The following is a 21,762-nucleotide window of genomic DNA, read 5'->3' as shown; positions in this document are numbered from 1 at the left end:
AACATCAGAAAGTAATTATTAAGAAATTTTGCAATAGATCCCTAGATCTCATTCTACCTCACATTCCTACCCCAGATAACCTGATTGGCTCAATTTTATGGAAGGAGTCTGGCCTGTTGAAACCAAACTTCCTTACATTAAGAAAGAAGTGACTAATAGGGATGGAGAGATGAGTCAGCAGTTGAGAGAACTTGCTTCTCTGACAGATGTCCCAGGTTCACTTCCCAGCACCCACATGGTGGCTCACAACTACTCACAACTCCAATTGCAGGGGATCTGACTTTTTCTAAACTCTGAAGGCTACAGGCATGCACATGGTACACACACGTACATGCAGGCAGCACACTCATATAGAGAAAATAAATGTTAATAAAATTATCTTTAGAAAACAAGAAAGGAAGGCAGACAGACAAAAAAGAGTGTCACTTGCAACCCCTTTCATCAGACTCAGACTACCGGGTAAACCCTGCTGGGAGAGAAGGAAAGTGAGTGGTCAGAGCGTGAACATCCTCTACAAAGTCTCATACTTGGGATCTCAAGTCTCTCCTGGACCTAGAAGATGAGCTGCTTGGGGCATGTTTTTCAGTACAGCATTTGCATCAACTGTAGAATAGCTTTACAAAGCTATAGTGTCCTGGCAGTTTTCCTCTAAGTACACTGTTGGAGCTAAAGAATGTTGAATGTCAAGAGAAGCTCCTGGCTTTCACTGTGTGCTGGACACAAGCCATGGATAAGTATCCAGAGGCTAAGGCGGCTCTTTCCTTCTGTACCATCAAATTTCACTTACTTTTTGTAACTGGACGTAATACTGCCCTCTCTTTACGGATTAGAGAGATGGTCTTGTTGGAGGGAGGAGGGAGTAATCATGAGGGCCTGAGTTTGAACCCCAGTTCCCACATAAAAAACAAAGTATGCCCATAATCTTAGCTCTGGACATGTGGAGGCAGGAAAATCCCTAGAGGTTGGTGCCCAGCTAATCTAGCCAGTTGGTGAAGGATTCCAGGTTAATGAGAGATTCTGTCCAAAAAAATACAATAGAGAGTAATTGAGGAAGACACCTGACAGTGGTCTCTAGCCTCCACACACACTCCACCTACTATGTGGGTACATCCACACACATGGACACACATACACACACACACACACTTCAATTGGGAAACAAGCATACAGAGGACATCACAATATGTGGCTCTGATTTTCTGTGGATTCAATGTATTTTGGTTTCACTGAGGCATTAGTTCTCTGTGCTCCCACATTTTGAATGGTGTTAACATTTATCTGAGAAATGTTCACCTCATAATCTTCATTGACTGCGTTTATTTCCTCACCACACATGAGCTAAAGTATAGAACACTTGACTGCTATAGAAATATTTTACTGTTTTGTCATCGAAAGTCTATTATGATCACTGATGTATTTTCTAGTATATCTTTATAATAATCCTTTCTATGTATATTTTACAAACTGATTAAGTTATGACTGATAAATTAACGCAATTAACTATTTTCAAATGTTCTGCCTTTTTTTTCTGTGTTGCTTTGCCCTTCCTGATCGAAGTCTAGAAGAGTAAGTTAATACATTTTGGGAGAATGTGTTGTCCTACTGTGTGCCTAAAGACCTTTGTTCTCATGCTGCAGCTCAACTTTATTTTTGTTTTTTGTTTCATTTGTATTTTACTTCTTGGATTCTCATAGTATGGCCATTGTTTCTTGTCTTCCTGTCCTTAGAGTTCATGGTCAGGTACCTGTGGAGTGCCAGAGTGAAAGCAGGCTTGCTTGCTTCAGTTGCTGGAGTGTGCATGCTTTGTCACATCATAGCCTTCTCACGCTGCAGGATGGTGATTTCAGACTAAAAGTGTTGACATGGGTCTGCTTTGCAGAGTGCATAGGCAGATTATTCCTTTTCTGGAATGTTTGCATAGTTTCCCAAGTGGGTAACTCAAGGTCTAAACTGCTCCCAAATCCAGGATTGTTTTGTACATTTCAATAATCAAAAGGTTTCAGAATTCAGATCTTTTAATTATAGATGCTTAGTTAGTTACAAGATTTGTATGCTGATTGCCAGTACCCATCTCCAAAATCTTTTTAATGAAGATGTCCTGTGTTTAGAGGACTCCAGCACACACATCCAGGGAGAACAGGCACAGCGGAGGGAGATCACTCCCTGCTTTCTGTTCCCATTTAGCCTTTGCTGTTGCTTCCTGCTGTGAGTGGAAACGGGCTGAGTCATTGCACTGTTTCCTTTGTGTTTGAATCAGTAGTAAACTAGATCTGGACCCTAGACTCTGCCTAGGACTTAGCTCTGTGAGTCAGGCAAAATATTGACATGTCTTGCTTTCTCTGCCAAAATAAAAGGTAGGGCTTGACAGCTCCCAAAGTCCATAATTCTTCTAGGCACAGACCAACAGGCAAAAGCTGAGGCAGAACAGAGCAGTCTCCAGCATTTGTTAGTCTGTGCTTCTGTTTTCCAGGACTCTCAGAGCCGGCAAGGTGGGTACAGCATGCATCAGCTCCAGGGCAACAAGGAGTATGGCAGTGAAAAGAAAGGCTTCCTGCTGAAGAAGAGTGATGGGTATGTGTCCAGCCCTGGCTAGCACAGTGTGCGGCCAACACATCCATACAGTTCTCTCCCTGGGATCATGTCCAGGCTGTTGTTGAGAAAACATACTTAACAGCTTCCTGAGCTAGTTCTGCTCAAAGAGTTGACCTAACCTGCTATCCTTACAAGAAGAACAATTGTTCTGCATCCAGGTAACACCTCTGGCTAGTGACTTGCATTTTTAGAAAGCTGAGAAGGGAGAGACTCAGCTCTGCTTTATTGTTGTCATATTCTCTCCTTGAAATGGCACCTGGCTGCCCAAACCCCAACCTTGGTGGTAACCCGTGACATTGTCTCTGTTACAGGCAATCTATCACATACCCTTCTCTTTCTAACTAAAAATAATACACCTCTTGTCATCTCAGCTGCTTCTGCTCAAGGGTGAAGCTTCTGCTCAAGGGTGAAGTCCTTTCCATGAGTCTTGTGTAGGTAAATCCTGAGTCTTCTCTGTGAGCACCTGTTCCATGTCATTGCACCTCTTCCTTATCTATGCACGCCCACAGTGAGAGAGAGCCCAGACTTTATCCTGTGTGCTCTGACTTAGCATCAGGCATCTCGTCTTTCAAAAAGGGCCATGACTGCCTTGACCACTCTGGACATATTCAAGACATGAACTGGTGCAAGCTTGTCCTGACTACTTTCTTTCAGTCTGTTCTCCCTTCAAGCATTCATTTCACACACACAGCAAACATTCTAGCATCTGAAGCACACAGCTAGATGCTAAAGGGTAAAAGCTAAGGGAACAAGCCTTTATTGTCATGCAGCCTTGGCAAGAAATGAAGAAAGATAAAGGAGATGGTTCAGTGCAGCATGGCCTGTGTTCAGTTTGTACCTGAAAGAGCTGGGAAGGAAGGGAGCAGAGGAGAAATATCTTATCTTAGAGTTGGAAACGAAGAAGGCATATCAGTTTTTCATATTCACACATGAGAGATGAGTACTAATAATCCAGAATTGCTTTTGATGGCTTCTAGGGAAGAGAAAAATTCTGAAATCCTTCTACATGAAGACAGTCCCTTTGTGAAGAGTAAGCACGTGTATGTTGTGTGATTTTCATTTTCATACAAATTGCATTAGTAATTTTTAACCCAATTTTGCAATACTTGTTAAAATTTGCTATAAAATATGAAAGAGCAATTTTAGCTTTTTAAATAACTTTAAAACTTTATGCCTCAAAGGCACTTAGAGGAGCCATTGTTTGTTTGTATTTTTTAGAATAATTTCAGATACTTTCATGATACAGATAAAGAGAAACTCAAGGGGTTAAGATACATGAGCAAAACAACAGAGCTTTGCTGGGAGAATGCCAAGTTTTGACACGGACCGAAGCCCCACAGATATTTTTGTATGAGGTCACTTTCCCAGGGGTAAGGCGGAGCTGTCAAAAGTGCTCACAGAGGGCAGGTGCAGTTGCCCCCACCTATGCAGGGGATGTCTTGGGAGTGTCCTCTTTTCTCTGGTGACCAGGAAGCACTTCATTAGCCATCTTAGCCAAAAAGCTAAGCCTTTGTTAATTTTCTTGGCTTTATTAACTGTATAAGAAAATATGAGAACTTATTTTACATTTTGTTTCTGTAATATATGTGATAAGAAAGGTTAATGAATGAAATTTTAAGTAAAATGAATGAGCTGTATAGGAATTGATCCCTCCAGGTCACCATTTATTGGTAGAGAGGGATGCAAGTGGTGGTGGCTAGGCAAGGAGTGCCTTACTGGGATCTTAACATGCTCCTGTGAGGGCTAGATGAGATGCAGGACCACTTGAGTAAAGCTGCTGGAGGTGTGATTGACAGGTGCTTCCTTTAATCAGACATAGCCCCGGACCTTGTACAAGAAGGTATATCAGATGGCTGTGATTCAGGAGTTTTTCAGTTGATGGTTCTTATCCCTCCTGAGGAGACTAACATTTGTGTATATGTTCAGTTTACATGTAATCTGTTGATATAGGTTTTCCCTTCCCTCTGTGCAGCATGCTTTGGAGCAAACTCCTTCTAGTAGTTAAATACACACAAATAATATTTTTAATTGGATTTGTGGAAGTATACTTACAAGACTGACTTAAGAAGTGGGAGGAGGCATGACAGAATATGGTTATAGGCCTAGAAAACCAAACCTTCAGTGGCCTCCTGGTGCTGTTGCTTCTAAGGCAACAGGATGCCCAGGATATCTCTGGTCCTATGGACCTGGTAGCTATGGTCCCAAGCAGTGCAACCCCATGACTGGCTCACTCGCTTGCACATGTGCATGTTCTCCTCTCCCCAACTCCCCGACTCTTGTGGTCGCCCCCACTGGGTATGTGTATATGTTTATTGGTTGGGACGTGAAGAGGGTAGGTGCACACAGATCCACCCATATCCAGCCCTATGCCTGTATGTGGGGCTTTGTGAAAATAGCCGATGGGAACTCTTTTAAAAACAGGCTTTCTTTAATCCTTTGCTCACATTTTTCAAAGTGTGTCACGTCTGCTTGTGCATGGTCTTAATATGGTTTAATTTCCCAGAAGAATCAAAAAGATCTATTTAGGAGGATTCAAGTACCCCCAAGGGGGAAGTATATAAACCCCAAGTATAGAATATTCTTACCATGTAAACCCTAAGCTCTTTTCTCCATATCCTGAGGCAGCGTCTGACTCTCCCTTACACAGTAGATGTCTTATGTTTAAACCCCATTCTTATTAATTATGGAGGCAATCTACTAGCAGAGCCTTTTTAGGAAAGGATCACAGATGTGACTAAAAATTCTTATTAGCACTGTCCCATGCAGTTCTGTGCCCCGTCCCAGAGAAGGGGACTTCTGTGTGGGAACTATAATAAATGTATCTTTTCTACTACTAGAATCTGTCTCTCCCATTTTCACTGTCAAAAACAGTTCTACCGTGAGCTTCTCTTTACAAGCCAGCCCATCTGAACTTCCTTCTTTCTACCTGGCATAATAACAGACATCCAGGACTTTCTGTTTTGTGTAGTTTGGGGAAGGAAGCTGGTTTTATCTGGAGATAGCTTTTCATAATTACTGTGTTGCCTCATGATTGCACACCCCAAGTGAATCATGTACAACACCGAGTTCTGTTTGACTTGTTCCCTAGGATCCGGAAAGTGTGGCAAAGAAGGAAGTGTGCTGTCAAGAATGGGATCCTGACTATTTCACATGCAACAGTAAGTGAACTCAAGTCTTTGCTTACCCGTCCTCATGCTTTCTTCTCTAGCCTCCTCACCTCAAGGCAAAGGAGCTGACGTGACAAGCATGAACTTTTGACAGTGTCTTAGTTAAGATTAGTATTGTTGTGATGAAACACCATGACCAAAAGAGTTCAATTTGCTTGTGATTCCACATCCCAATTCATCGTCAAAGGAAGTGAGGGCAGGAACTCAAGGAGCTGATGCAGAGGTCATGGAGGGTGCTGCTCACAGGCTTATTTCTCACGGCTTGCTCAGCCTGCTTTCTTGTAGAAACCAGGACCACCATGGTGCCCAGCAGTGCCCCACCCACAATGGGCTGGGCCTTCTCCCATCAATCTTATGGAGGCATTTTCACAAGTGGAGTTCCTGACTCTAGCTTGTGTAAGTTGACATAAAATTAGCCAACACATGAGATTCCTGTACTTTGTGAATCTGGGCCATGTTGTTCAGGATGGTCCTTCACAATTGCTGATTTCTCTTGCCCATGGTGGCCTACCTGACTGAAATGTTGGGGTTTGTTTGTTTGTTTGTTTGTTTGCTTGTTTGGTTGGTTGGTTTGGTTTTATTTGGTTTTGGTTTTGTTTGCTCTTTCAACCTAAGTCAGGTAGGGCTTAACTTTCTAGTCTTAAGACCTTTGGGGAAAATAGAATTAGTTGTTACCCTGAAAAACCTGTGAACTACAAAGATGGTAGAGGATTTTCTTTGCTTGAAAAAGTAATACAGGAAACAAAAGATTGCATGTAAAATCTTCAGTCATGTTGTTAGAGTGTACTAGTAAAGCAGGGCCCTTCTGGTTCAGCACTTTTACACTTAAAAATTCTCAAGGAGGATAAAGGCCATAATGGGAAATGTATCACACAGGAGTGGACATTACAAAGTCTATACAGTCATTTAGTACAAAACAACAGCCTACAGATTGGGAAAAGATCTTCACTAACCCTACATCTGACAGAGGGCTAATATCCAAAATATATAAAGAACTCAAGAGGTTAGACACCAACAATCCAAATAACCCAATCTAAAACTGGGATACAGAGCTAACCAGAGAATTCTCAACAGAGGAATCTCAAATGGCTGAGATGCACCTAAAGAAATGTTCAACATCCTTACTCATCAGAGAAATGCCAATCTAAATGACTCTGAGATTCCACCTTACATCTATAAGAATGGCTAAGATCAAAAATTCAAGCAATAGCACATGCTCACAAGATTATAGGGCAAGGGGAACACTCCTCCACTGCCGGTGGGAGTGTAAACTTGTACAACTACCCTGGAAATCAATTTGGTGGTTTCTCAGAGAGTGGAAGTAGTTCTACTTCAAGACCTGGCTATACTACCCGTAGGCATATACCCAAAAGATGCCCTATTATACCACAGGGACACTTGCTCAACTATGTTCATTGGAGCTTTATTTGTAATAGCCAGAACCTGGAAACAACCTAGATGTCCCTCAAGTGAAGAATCTATACCAAGAGTTTTTTAAAATACATGTACAGCTTAACCCAGTGACCTCTGCTTGGAGAAAAAAAATTGGGTTAAAGGTCAGTACTCCTGTGTTAAGTGATAGTTCTGACAAGCTAAGATACATAGTCAGTTACAAATAGAAAACATAAAGTGAGGAGTAGGTGTACATTCCATTGCTAGTTTATAGATGAATGGTGGTGTGCATTATGTTACTAGTTTATAGATGAGGGATGGTGTGCTTTATGTTACTAGTTTATAGATGAATGGTGGTGTGCATTATGTTATTAGTTTATAGATGAGGGATGGGTGTGCATTATGTTACTAGTTTATAGATTAGGGGTGGGTGTGCATTATGTTATTAGTTTATAGATTAGGGGTGGGTGTGCATTATGTTACTAGTTTATAGATTAGGGGTGGGTGTGCATTATGTTACTAGTTTATAGATTAAGGGTAAGAGTGTATTATGTTACTAGTTTATAGATTAGGGGTGGGTGTGTATTATGCTACTAGTTCATTACAGTTGAGAACTAAAAGAAGTACCACTCCTCCGTAAAATATATTTCACTCAGTCATCCTGATAGCCTACAGCATCCTGACTATAATTTCATAGATGAAGAACCAAAGAACCAGGAGGACTATAACTTGGCTGTTAAGTGGCAAGGTGTGAAAACAAATGTAGGTCTATGGGACTTTGGTCCTCTTTGCCCTGCCCGGTTCACTCTGCAGAGCCTACTCTCTTTCTGAGTCTTAACACTGGGCACTGGCACCGCCCATCTTGCCATGACCATCCTGCCATATTGAAGCACATTCCTTAAGAGTTATCACATACATCTTAAAGATTGTTGTTCTTGATGAAATTGGAGTAGTTACATTGTCTCTGTCCCTTATCCCTGCAGAATTGTGTGGTTTACCTGAGGGTTCCCTTCAGACAACCCTTCTAGACTTAACTATCCTGATGGTTGTGACCAGCCCACCCATGAGATACCTGAAATACTTCTCACCTACTTGGAAAAGTTAGTAGTTGCTTTATGGCTGTCTGTAATGATTAAACTTCATTGTCAACATGACTGGATTTAGAATCACTTAGAAGACACACCTCTGCCCTTATATCTGTAAGGGTATTCCTAGAGAGGTTTAACTGAGAAAGAAATGCCCACCCTAAGTGTGGGTTGTACCCCCATAGAGGCAGGGTTCCCAGAATGATTGAAAAGAAGGGAATGAGGAAGTCAGGTGAGCCAGCATTCATTTCTCTGTTCATCACTGTGTTTATAATGGGACTGGCTGCCTCCGGTTCCCACTGCCAAGCTTTCCTGCCACAGTGAACTGTTTCTCCATAACTTAGGAGCCAAAGTAAAACCTTGAGTCGGATTATTTTGTCACAGAAACAAGGAATGTAGCTAATATGCTATCCTGCTGATATTTGCTCATTCAGTCTTCATCCCACAATTCTGCATGTGCAGACCTGGGCGGCACAGTTACAGAGGTGGAAAATTAGATCATTTGGACACACTCCTAATCCACACACCATCATACCTGTGTATACTAGAGTGCCTAGTTCTGGCTATTTGTGAAGGGCTGATGTTATGTACTCTTCCTGTACCTTCTACAGGAGAGCTCTTCCTGTCATCACCAGGAGACATTTGACAAGTTACACAATGGCTTTCCCATTCTCTATTTTGCTGCTATAGAAGGGCTTTCTCATAGGAGACCATATGTGTGATGAGGGCATCATTGTGCTGTTTCCTTGGTTATTTGACCTTGAACAATTTCCTTAAGATGAAAACTCAGTTCTCTCCCCTTCTTTTTCTGTTTCCTGCCAAAAGACATTACTGTGGCCAAGCCAACTGTTTTCTGTGTATTCTAATTAACAACAAATAGCACATTGGCCACACTGTTTGGTGGCTAACAGACAGTGGCATCTGTTAGATTGGCGTCTGAATCCCTGTTTGCTGTTCACTCTGTGACCTTGAAAAAAAGTGTTCAGCTCAAAAATCTCATGAGGATTAAAAGAGATGGGGGCGGGCATGTGTGAGGTTAACAGTGTACTGCTGTTACTGTTGCCTCTTCAGGTGACATTACTGAAGTCTACTCACATAGAGTTTGATTAAAGGAGAAAATGAGTCACTTCCCTGATTGAGTCCCTCCCATCAAGTTGTTACTGTGTTACCCACTTTTCTCTCTTTAGTCCAGACATTTCTGCTGGCAGCTACATCACAGTCCTGCCCCCACAGAAACACACCATTGGTCACATAGAATTTGGATGAAAACCAAAACCAGTAGTGTTCTGCGTCAACAATTGACAGGGGTTCTGCTGAGGTAAGGGACACAGACAATGCACCTACTCACGTGTGGGTTCACAGAATAACCGGAACCTGTAGAGTACAGCCTCACTTGGTCCTCAAAACACTCACAGGACAGGGGTTGCTGTCTTCAGTTCTCATAGGACAGATGATGAGAAGCAGGAAGGTGCGACGTTTGTTTATCTTTAAAGTGCCAGCAGCTAGCACTGAGCTTGGCTCAGTAAATATAGTCAGTGCTCAGTAAATGCATCTTTTGTCCTTTATGAGAAGGCCTTGTTGTATAGCCCATGCTGACCTCAGGTACATAATACTGACTCAGACTTGTAAGAGCTGGGACCATATGTGTGTCTTACTACATTTGCTTCAATGGATGTTTTTAAATTAGACTACTGTGTGTGTGTGTGTGTGTGTGTGTGTGTGTGTGTGTGTGTGTGTGTGTGTGTGTGTGTAAGACTCAGACTATACTCCATGCCTGGCTCCATGCAGTTTGTAACGTTCAAGCTCCCAGTTCTGCTCTTTTATCATACATAGAACTTCTCTCAGGTGACACACTGTTCCTCGTCATTGAATTGCAGTAGTGTCAGGATGGGGAATACTTTGAGATCTTCTAGGAAGATGGAGGGGGTTTAGGAAGGTCTGTTTGAATCTGAAGATTGCATAATATTTTGTTTTTAAATGCCTTCAGATTTCCTATGATTAACACTGAAGCAGCTATTAACTTGATAATAGCTTTAGACAGCCCTAAAATTACCTTAATATCACCCAGAAGTCTACCAGGAAGTTGCTCCAAAAGGTCAGGACTCTGGCCAAACTAGACCAGGCTGAGTGACTGAAGGTGATGTGTGTGTCCACTGCTAGGGGCTGTCTGTCTGCAGCTGAGAGATAGGAAGAGTGTGGCTTGGTGTGGAGGAGTTACTTATTGCTAGAACACATGCAGGAGGCCCACAAAGTTCTGCGAATGACAAGAGTGCAGTCCTGTGAATCCAGCTGCAGCTAAGCGAGCTTGAGCCTCACCTCCCATCCTCATCTATAGCATGCACAGTAGCGGTACTGGAAGGCAGTAAGCATTCCTTAGCCTGATGGTTGTCATCATCTCTGCTGAGGTGGGACTGCACCATCCACAGCCATGGAGCTGGACCTTCTGAGTGAATCTCCTCTGACACTAGATTTCTAGTGACAACTATTTGGATAAATTTGAGCCATTAATAGTGTCTGGTTCATAGATGGTTGTAAAGATTGAGTTCATTGATGATGAGCAATTAGGACAGGATGTGGGGCAGAACCAGTGCTCAGTAAATGTCAGCCGCTGTTGTCAGTACTGCTTTATCTTCCTCAGGCGTTGCTGCCTCCTTGGTGTTAACTGAGTTTATCAGACTCCTTCTGTACTGCTGTCCCTTCATTTCTAGGCATACTGCACAAAGTCACTGTGAGGCACATTTTTTCACCCTTAGAATTTACATTTCTACCTGATGGGAGTTGGCAGCAGTTCTGTCTGCTCCCAGGACACTTCACTAGAGGAAGAATTGGGTGTTGCTCTCTTCTTGTCCTTGGGCTTTCTGCAACAGTGGACAGTTCTCAAGAACTGTTGTCTTTCAGGCCTGTCCAGAACGCTCAAGACAACATTCTCCAGCCAGAGCTTTACCACATGCACTGGCAACACACAGGAAGCAAGATGGACCTGCAAGGTGATTGATACCTTCAGTTCGATGGATTTAACACCTTGCTTCTGTGGCTGACCTTTGGGGCATTTTTTTTCCTCAGCCTTTTCTGGACTGCCCTCTGCTCCACTTGTGTGCATCGTCCTTGGGAGGAGAGAATTGTTTTTCTTTCTTCCAACAAATCAGAAAACAGCTGTAAATTCTAGGGGGACAAACTTGGGCTGCTACCTGTTAAACTTGGGCTCAATCCTGAACAAGATATAAAACTTGAATGAGTTACTTAATCTTTTGGAGCCTTAGTTTCTCAGGTACATAATTTCCTCATTAGAGTATTTTGTTGATTTTTTTTTCTGAACCCAGCACTGGGGTAGGTACTATATGCAGTGACTAATAGGGTGGGCCCTGCACTCCTGGAGCTCAGAGCAAACCTAGGAAAAGTGCTGTAGAAAAACTAGCAGGATACCGTGATAAAAAATGAAGGGCAGCTACCTCCTCATAGTCAGACCTAAGTACATCACACTACAGCTAAGTGAGCAGGCGTTTCAAAAGAGAGAAGCTCCATTCAAAATCCCCAGCCTAGACACCATGTTGAAGGAGCTTCAAGAAGCTGCTATGGATAGTTTGCATTTTTAAGGACGATTCTTGGAACAGATCACTGTTTACGGCTCCTGGATAACAAAAAGAGACGGCTATCAAAATAACTGCCTACTGCATTTTCTTGAACCTGTAGTACTTTCATTTTGTATTTCCACTGATTTCTCGTCCACTTGATCGGGTTCCAGGTCTCCTCCAGCACAAGGCAGTACCTCTCAGCATGCTACACTTCGAGATGCCTTCTCTCTCTTTTTAAAACTTACTTATTTTGTGTTTATGTTTATAAGGATTTTGCCTGTGTGTGCATGTATACCATATGCATCTGGAACCCATGGAGAACAAAAACAGGTTTTGATCTCCTTCAACTGGGGTTACAGATGGTTGTGAGCTGGGAACTAAACCCAGGTCCTCTGCCAGAGCAACAAGTGCTCTTGTTTCTCCAGCCCCTCCCTTTTTCTTTTAGACAAAAGAGCAGAAGTGATTTGAATGATCCAATTGACAGTGCAACTCTGGGTCTGGAGGAACTGGTATTGAACTTCCTCACAGGCATTTGAAGGAAAAAAGTGGGGTTGTGACCATACATCACACTGAAATAAGCAGTACTGTTTGTAGGGTTGGAGTTACCACAGAATATCTCTGTAGGCCTCTCCATGCTGTATGTTTATTGGAAGACTTCTTGAATTCAGGCTCTGTAAGAGCAGGTTTAGAAAGCCATCTGCTGACACTCCAGGACCTTTCTTACTGAGTTCAGCAAGAACTTCTAGTATTTTGAATCCTAACGAAAGTTCTTTGCATTTACTACTTGAATCCCAAGGTTACATATTAGTAAAATCAGTTTAATTTATTTCAAACAAAAGACTTTACCACTGGCATTGTAGTAAATGTTACAAATGATCAGAAGATGGCACAGTTGCTCAAAATGAATCTGCTCCTCCCAATCCTGGCTGCATGTGAGACTGGAGACTATACTTCCCAGGTAATTGCTGACAGGCAATGGAGAACCACTGAGTAGGTCTGTTCTCTGCCAGACTTACAGACAGAGAGGAAGAGGAAATAGACAGATTGCCAGGATACTGGTAAGGTCCATTTTGTCAACCTCTGGTCACTTTGAAGTCTGGTTATTACCATCACCTTGATTCTAGTAGGATACCATTTCACTAAGTAACAAAGTTAAATCTAACCAGTGAGCTGGCCTCATGCTCTAAAGCCTCAGTTTTGGCAGTTCAAGCCTCCCTTCTGCTGCATTGCTGTCTCCTTGGAGTCCCCTCACTCCTTTTGCATGCTCTGTGTCTTGACACTCATCAAGATTTCATGCCCTTTGCCCTCACACTGCCAGGGCTCATTCAGTGGTGAGTTCTGCTGTAACCTTCATGTTACAGGCTTTGACATGGTGTTTGAACCATAGTGACTTAGTGGGCAGCTCTCCCGAAGTTAGTACACATTAACAGGAAATCTCAAAGAGCTACCAGGACACCATCATAGTAGCTATGTGGGAAATACTCTGTGGTAACCATAAAAATCATGGCTGACCTTTTGATCACTGCTGTGGCTTAGATATGGCTTGAATGTGGCCTCTAAAAGTTTATTTGGGGAAGTTTTGTTTCCCAGTGTGGCAATGCTGAGATGGTGGGACCTTGTGAAAGCTTGCTTATATATTTATGTGGTTCTTATAGGACCCCACGTTAGTTCTTATAGACCCCAAATTAGTTCTTATAGGGCCCCAAGTTGTTATGAAAGAGCAATCTGACCCCTGAGCTACACCTCTGACTTGTCTCACCATATGTCCTGTCCCTCTTGTCTCACCTCTGTGCCCTTACATGATGTCATCCTCCATGATGTGGCCAGCCAGAAACCAGTACTGAGCCAGTGTCTGATTCTTTGGACTTTCAGCCTCCGAAAGTATTGACTAAGTATCTATCGTTTGTAAGGGACTTACCGTCAGGTTCTTTATTACAGCAGAAAATGGACCTAGGTGACCACTCACAATATGCTCAACACTTCACATAACTTCTTCCTGTTTACCTTTTATAACATCTTCAAATAGCTGTTTGCCCTGTTTCAAAGAGAAGATGTCTAGAAGCCGCACAACCAGTAAGTGCCAGACTTAAATCCAAGATATTGGATTCAAGAGTCTGTGCTGCTACCTCTGATGGTGAGTGAATTCTTGTCACACATTGCCTAAGTCCATTGTCACAATCAAGAGGACAATGCTTTCCCTCTTCATTTTGAGAAAAGTCTGGGTACAAATACAGTTCAGGTCTGGTGGCTCCCTGAGTCTCAGGACGTGCTCGTCGGTCCCACTGCACACCTTACATTACAGCTCGGGTAATGTGTGTATTCATTCTGGCATCACTTTACATGTCTCAGACCTACAGGAGCCTCAACGCCTGGCTCCCAGTGTGTGACTCCACCAAAAACAGGTGTTTTGTAGTGTCGGCTCTTTGGTTGTCAAAGAGCAGCAAGCATAGCATCCTTGATTTAAATAATCTTCTTTTGACAAATCCTCAATAACGAGACTGTCACAGTGCTAATGCTGCCTTGGATTTGCGAACCTTCCAGATTACTGTCCTACTTTCACATTGAAACAGGGCCCTACAAGGGGCTCGTTTCATAAGTAGGGGGTGAAACAGAAGAATTAGAATATAAAGGGGTACAGATAAAAACCACAGGCCTCCCATCTTGTTGTCTTAAGGTTTTTATGCTGTGACTTGGAGGTCTGATGGGAACACATTACTCTGTGCTTCTAGTGTTCTAGGGAAAGTGGGGAGAACTGACCCTTGTCACGTGAAGCCTACAGTGTAGCAACCTGTTAGTGAGATTCATTAGCCTAAAGAGACGGAAAGACCTGGATTTATACATTTGAAGTTGTGGAGCAGTTTGGTATCGAAATCAGTGAGTTTCCTCGAAGTGCCTCATCTAATGCTCAGCTCTCCCCAGCTGTGGGGCCAGAGAGCCTGCAACTGGGAAAGCCAGTCCAGAGCAAGACAAAGCCCCAAACATCTCGTCCTGAGACTGGCATGAGTTGTACTGCTTCCTCCCTGCTCTGGTCCTGCATCTCATAACACATAAACCTTACGACACCACCTCTGCCACCCTCAAGGTAGTCGTTATCTCCCAATAAGGACATGTCCAGCCAGCACCTAGAATTCCTCCATGCAAATGAAGCATTTCCAGGACCTCAGCTGCAGCCAATAATGTACATTCACTCCAAAAACTCTTAACCACTCCCCAAGTTTTATATAGCCCTTGCTTACCCCCAGTAGAGAGAGCTGTTTCACTGAAACTGTCTCCAGGGAAGGCTGTTTCTCCTCCACTCACTCTGACGGGAATCCTGCCAACCCACCCACCCCAGCCAAGCTTCTTTCCTTCTCATCCAGCCCAGTGCACAGTGGTGCCTGATACACTGAGGGGAAAAAGAGACCCAAGCCAGCACCCAGTGTGGCTGATGGCAAGATTAGTTATGTGCCTCGGTTTCCTCATGTCCTGAACAGACAACAGTAGTGTGGTCCACATATTATATGGGCTCGTTTTTCTCACCTTGACAGAAGCTAGTCACTTGAAAGGAGAGCTTCATCTGGGACACTGCTTCCATCAGACTGGCCTGTGGCCATGTCTATGGGACAGTTTCTTGATTAGTGATTGATGTGGGAAGACCAAGACTACTTTGGGCAGTACCATCCCTGCACTGGTAGTTTTGAGTTTTATAGGAAAGCAAGCTGAGTTAGCCATGAAAAACAAGCCTTTAAGCAGCATTCCTCTGTGCTTCCTGCCTCTGCTCCTGCTTGTGTGGCAACTCTGACTTCCCTCAGTGATAATTTGTATAAGCGACAAAAGCCGTTTCCTCCCGAGGTGTTTGTCACAGCTGCAGAGAGTGAACTAGGATATGTTGAGTGGTTGTAAGAGTTAAATGAATCTATTCACGTAAACCCTATGTCAGCACATGACACCACACACCTGACAATGTGATGATAGCCTTACTCCGAAGGCCTGCCCTGCTGTGTGAGCTAACAGGAACCTGTCAGAGATCCTGGGCTGGGCCACTCCCTCCCTACTTCATGGACATAATGTAGTGAGGATCTTCTTTAAAAGTAATAATAATAACTGTAGCCCAGGTGTTTCATCATCAAGTTAATACATTTCATATAAATATTTCATACAGAAGGTGTGGGATTTTATAAATTCTTGATGGGTAAGAAGACACTACTATAGATGTGTGAGTTTAAATTATTTTCTTAGTAGGCAGGTGTGGATATCCCACCTTTAGTATCAGCACTTAGGAAGGAGAGGCAGGTAAATCTCTGTGAGTTTAAGACCAGGCTTATCTATCTACATAGTAAATTCCAGGACATTCAGTGCTATGTAGAGAAACCACATCTCCAAAACAAACGAAAAACCTCACTGACCTTTGTCCTGCTTGAGTTACACTTTATATGTTGCAGTAGCAACACTCATTATGTGTTTGTAGAAATGGCTTTAAAAACTAACACACTAGAGTGAAGCAACTTCACAGATACAGTAACAGCAGCTTCTTCTCAGCAGGCTCATGAGCTTTCCCCACTAGAGTGTTCTCACACTCTATACTTAGTGTTGACCCTAGAGTGAAGGGAGCATAGTCTCTAAAGCAAAGGGACAGTTTCTTCAATAGGGATTTCCTTGAAAATGTGACCTTTTAAGCTGGGTGCAGGGACATGCCTTTAATTCCTGTACTGTGAGGCTAAATCAAGGTAGATCTCTGAGTTCGAGGCCAGCCTGGGCTACAAAGTGAGTTCCAGCACAGCTAGGACTGCAGGAAGAAACCCTGTCTCAATATAAGTTAAAAATTAAAAAAGAAACAAAAAAAATTTTTTTAATGTCTTCTTTTAAGTATTGATTTCCTTACACATACCTCCTGCACAATGGAAATTGGCTCCATGGTTACAGTGGCAAAGAAAGTTAGGACCTCCAGGAGCTGTTACCTAGTTGTTCTTTCTTTCCGTGGGAAGGATCAATGAAGAGATAGTGTTTGCTTGTGACCATAGAGTAACAGTCTGCGATGTGAGGCATGCTAAGAATGGTGGGATTTCTCAGTAGACAACTGCATGGCGTGAGGGCAGAATGAATGAGCCGGCCTTTTAAGGGCAGAAAGAACCAGTAAAGACTCTTGGTGAGTTTTTCAGGTCTGACCTTGACCAGGAGGCAGTATAATAAGTAGGATGAGATGGTCTTGTAAGACATAGGTCAGTGTGCCCCATCCTCTTGAGCCCTAGTGGCCTTGCCTATGAACTGGGTTCAGAGACAGTAGCTATGCTGTCGTTACCAGGGCGTCCCCCAACAACACCACAATGCCTGTGGGTTGGTGAGGGCTGCAGAGAAGAACCACTCTGGAGACAATTTCAGGGAACACCATCTGCTTTATTGCACATGAACAACCAGTTATATAGTGGAAGCCTGTGACTGTGATGAGTTAGCACAGTATCTGGGATTGGACAGTGAGTGTTCACACCACCAGGGTCTCTGTGGAAGAAGTATGAAAAGAGACTAGGAAAGTGCAGACATGTCAGCAGGCCAGCTGCTAGCTTCTCATGCTACTTCAGTGTTCTTACTTCAATAGCATGGTGTGCCATGCTTCTCACTTAGAAGCACAGTGTGCAAGTAAGCTGACCACCAGGTTATGCCTTTATTTTCTTCTACACACCCAATTCATAGATTCCCTGCAAAAATTACATGAGACTAAAGTACCTGCAATTTAAGGGATCATAAGGAAAAATTTTGCCTTGCCCCCAACCCAAAATACCTTTCGAAAGCAAGTCATTGTCCATGCTGGAATTGTATTGGCGGTTCTCTCTGAGGCAGGCATTTGGCATGGACCTTATTTCTTGCCAGGGGTTTCTTGTGGTTATTGAGGACATGCCAGGTACTTAGTTTCCCTAAAGACAGTAGGCATCTAATACTGAAGGGAACTTAGTAAGTAGCTAACAGTCTGAGCACCTCTGTTTCCAAGCACTGGCTTAGGAAGTACAGAGAGGTTTATTTTTTACCTCACCCTGCTTAGGGTCAGGCTTATTTCCAAAGTACTTAATGATATCCTCATCTTGTTTGTGATGCAGAGCAGTTCAACAGGATGGTTGGCATTGCAATTTCCTTTCTGAACAATTCCAGCAGCTGTGTTCTACTGACAGAGAAGTAAGCCTGTGCCAGTGACCCTGCAGCTCCATCACCAACTGCACCATGGTGCACATTGAGCTGCAGCAGGACCACGGGGCTTGTTTGTTTCTGGAGGCAGAGCCTGATAGAGTGTACAGTGCTGTCCTACATGCAGGTTGACGTTCATCTAGCTGAGTGGCATGTCAGGCAGAAGATAGCCTTGTCCCCTCTGTTTCATAGAATGTACCCAGGGCTTTCCTAGTTGAAACATTACTCATATCAGAAACTTTGAATGTGTTTGCCCTTAGATGAGGATAGCATCAATTGAAAAGCAGTTTTTAAGAATAATATATACAAGTTGGACCAATGCTTGTTGAAAAATAGAAATCATGTTCCTCAGAGAAATCCTGTTCAAATCAAAGTAATAGCAGAGGGTATAAAATTGTGATTAGCCAGGTGCAGTTTCTCTTGTGCGGTGTCATAGCTTTTTCTCCGTGAGTTTTATTATTTCAATGAAAGGCAAGTCTGTAGAAAGGCCACGCCTGGGCGTTTAGGAGCATCGAGCTGTAAAATCTTCAGTTCTGACAGGTGTGCAGCTGGGTTTGGAGCAGGCACTCCTGAATGAAGTCCCTCCTGAGCAACCCCTCAGGAGCCCTAGACTTGCCCCCACTCATCCTCCAATGCCTCCATGGGAAGCTTATTTTGGAATGTTGGCCATACTGGAGTCTCCAGCCTGTACCATTCCTTTAACTCAGATACTCATTCTTGGTCATCTCCACCATCCACGGCAGTGAAGCTCTGCATGGCCACTGCTCTGAGTATCTTCTCCAGCAGCATGCTAGGACTCCCAGAGTGTGGCTGCCTTAACCCTAGACCTGCTTTTCTGTTCAGCAGGAATCAGGTCACCTGTCCCTCTTCCTGTTCCAGGCTCTTTTTGCATCTGCTGCTCTTTACCCTCCCCAAGCCATCTAGCTTGTTCATACTCAGTTTTGCTAGGATCTTCACTGCAAGGTGTGGCTCACTTAATCTAAGTCCACCCCAAGCCTCAGACCCAGCACTAGTGAACAGCAGGCATGCTCTCGTATCATCAGCTTTCCCTAGAGCTGGTGACAGTGACACTTTTCACATGCACTTAAAGATTTGGAAGAGGCTTTAGTAACCATCAAATGAGTGAGAAACTAGTTCACATTCTAAAATGTCGTTTTTCATCAAGCTGAATTAGGACTTTGGGTAAGAATCAGATATGCAGCTGCTCCCAGAGGTCTGCCACTTTCTGCCTTTCCATGCTGGCCTGCACAGTGGAGTAGAGGAAGAGTGGGGGCTCTGATCCACTCAACCACTGCCTTACTGACCATGCGAGGCATGGGAATTAACATCTCTCATCACGTCATCTAGTAAAGGAAACTAAAAGCATTTCTTAGGATATACAAGAAGTATATGTGAAGGTCTTGGAATGTAGTACTTTGATTGATATTTGAGTGCTTGCTATATATACATGGCATAGTTTAGTATGCACATAGCACACCATTGGTTTAAAGGAAGACAGGAAACAAATAGTGACGAGAACCATAGAGAGCAGTGTGTGAGGGAAAGGCTGGCTCAGGAACCATGGCTCTAGACACCGGAAAGAAAGAAGTGGAAGAGTGGGGCGGGGGTGGGGCACAGTATAAACATACTTTACTTCCTGAACTGTCCCACAGTGATGCAGCCAGGCCAGGTTGTTTAGTTTTGCTCTAATTTTAATCTGTGGAAAGATTGTCGTCTTTCATCAATATACCTATAATTTAGTCTAAATGTCAAGAGTATTTTTGAAATTTTGTAACTTAAACAAACAGCTAGAATTGCCATTATTGCTATAGTAGTTTCTGTGCTTCTACTAAAGCTCTTTGGACTTGAGTAGGACATTCCCCAGGCCCATCCCTAAGCCTTTTTCTGATGTCCCTCTACTCAGCATTGGGTATATCAGCTGCTTTGTCTGTTAGGCCTATGGCAGTTCAGCCTGGGGGAGAATATGTGTGGTATAGGCGAGCTGTGTCCCTGTCCCTTGAGGTTCATCTTGATGTGGCAATCTGACCATTGTGTAGGATAAACCCCCAAGGATTATTACTAATGGAGTGAACTGTGTAAAGCCCTTATCTGAAGCTGTCCAGAAAATACTTTGAACCAGTGTGTACTTAGCAGTGAGAAGAGGGTGGTGCTGGTTGACTTGTCTATGTACAGCTAATACTGAATTCACTGGTTCTTTAAGAATCTGCATCTATTGCTGGGTGTTTCTGGTGTTAAGAAGCACCTAGGAATACCAGATTTGAAATGAAGAAATAATTGTGTTAGCTTTCTGCCATATTCAATATGAATACTGCCAAATGTTTCTTAAACCTTCAAAACCAGGTTTCTCTACTGAAGAATCCTAAACATTGGTTTAAAATGGGTTCGGGGGTTTTGTTTGTTTGTTTGTTTGTTTTGTTTTTTGAAAGAGGTCCTGAAGCCTCTCATTATACCTAATGTATTTAAGCTTGGAAAGTTCTTCCATATGTCTGGCCCAAATATTACATGATTTGAGTACTTTTTTTCATTCGTACATATGGAAAGCAGCTGCCCACCCTTCCCAATGACAATGTTTATGTATGTGCTTTCAGACAGTGGTAAAGTCATGCCTACTCTTCTTCCTCTGAACTGTGATTGATGCCTTTATCCCATCTTAAAAGTTTCCTTTTCCCACCCCTTTAATCATCTCTTGATTCCCCTAAGCATTCTACAATCTTCCTTAAATCCAGATTCCAAACAAAACATAATATTCAAAGACTCAATATTAGACAAAGTCCCTTCCTTCCTTTCCAGCCTTCCCGTGCTGTTGTGTTCCACAATCATTCATAGAGGAAATAGGTAACACTGTCAACATCCAAAAGGTGAGCTGAAGGAACCACAACAGATGGGACTGCACAGTTTGTAGGCAGTCAGCCAAACTCAGGTCTGTGCAAGAAACACTCACAGGCTCACACCCCCTGCCTCCCGTCCCGGTCTAGGTTCAGCTGATGACCCTGTAGCACGGAAACCATCGCTTTGCCCCCCCCCCCCCAACTCTAACTCTCAGTACTGTCTCCATTTGGGAAGCAAAGGTGGATGCAGTGACTGTGACCTCTCGCCGAGGGAGGGCTTCTTCACAATGCTGAGCACACACAGGAAACAGTTTTTCCAGGGCCTGCTGCTTAGGGGAGATGTAGTGTGTGTGACACCACCATTTCTGATGCTTAGATCTCAGAGTGGTTTACAGTGTCCCTCTCTGTCCCCTCCATGTCCTTAAAAAGTGAAGTTTCTGAGTGGCAATTGAGTCTTTTTTGAGGTCATGACTGTCATATGAAGTAGGCATGCAGGTCTGACCAGAAGGTTCCACAGATTTCTCGTGCTGAAACAGCTGAGCTCAGACACTCTTAACAATTCTTTCTTTAGTTATGTCTGCAAGACACATGGGACTTAGGCAAGTGCAAGCAGGAGGGCCAGAATGATTCGGTACTGCACCCCCTAAGTTACTTTCTAGATGTTTGTAGGGTCTATTTAAATGGGTGACTGAGTATTTACTAGTGAGTGATAAAATCCTTGCCGTGTGTTTGCTCTCGTCAGATACTAGAGCTAATTACACAATGGCCGGCCAGTGCTAATTACCCTCGTACTTTAAGCCTGAATAATTTCTTATTGGAGTATTCACAAATGCCTAGAGTGTCAGCACTGAGGTAACTATTGCAGGGGTCATCCTGTATTAATGAATGAAAATACAAGTCAGTAGCTTTCACTGTAAGACACAGGCATCGAAGTACCAGTTACACGCCTGAGGATGTCCAGCTGCTCTTGGTT

General features: G+C 43.3%; 1 protein-coding gene across 8 annotated transcripts in view; it reads left to right on the top strand.

Annotated features, from left to right (window-relative positions):
• The window catches only part of Asap1 (ArfGAP with SH3 domain, ankyrin repeat and PH domain 1), a 299,267-nt gene that overhangs the window by 221,047 nt on the left and 56,458 nt on the right, over window positions 1-21,762 (top strand). For all 8 annotated transcript variants that reach the window (XM_034516215.2, XM_034516213.2, XM_034516216.2 and 5 more), the window contains 2 exons: window positions 2,471-2,571; window positions 5,681-5,750. In XM_034516215.2, coding sequence (XP_034372106.1) covers window positions 2,471-2,571; window positions 5,681-5,750 — 171 coding nt within the window. The remainder of the gene's footprint in view (window positions 1-2,470; window positions 2,572-5,680; window positions 5,751-21,762) is intronic.

The sequence above is a fragment of the Arvicanthis niloticus genome, chromosome 13, assembly GCF_011762505.2.
Source record: "Arvicanthis niloticus isolate mArvNil1 chromosome 13, mArvNil1.pat.X, whole genome shotgun sequence".
Classification (NCBI taxonomy): domain Eukaryota; kingdom Metazoa; phylum Chordata; class Mammalia; order Rodentia; family Muridae; genus Arvicanthis; species Arvicanthis niloticus.
The sequence above is the reverse complement of the archived record's forward strand: the minus strand, read 5'-3'. Positions and strand labels throughout refer to the sequence as shown.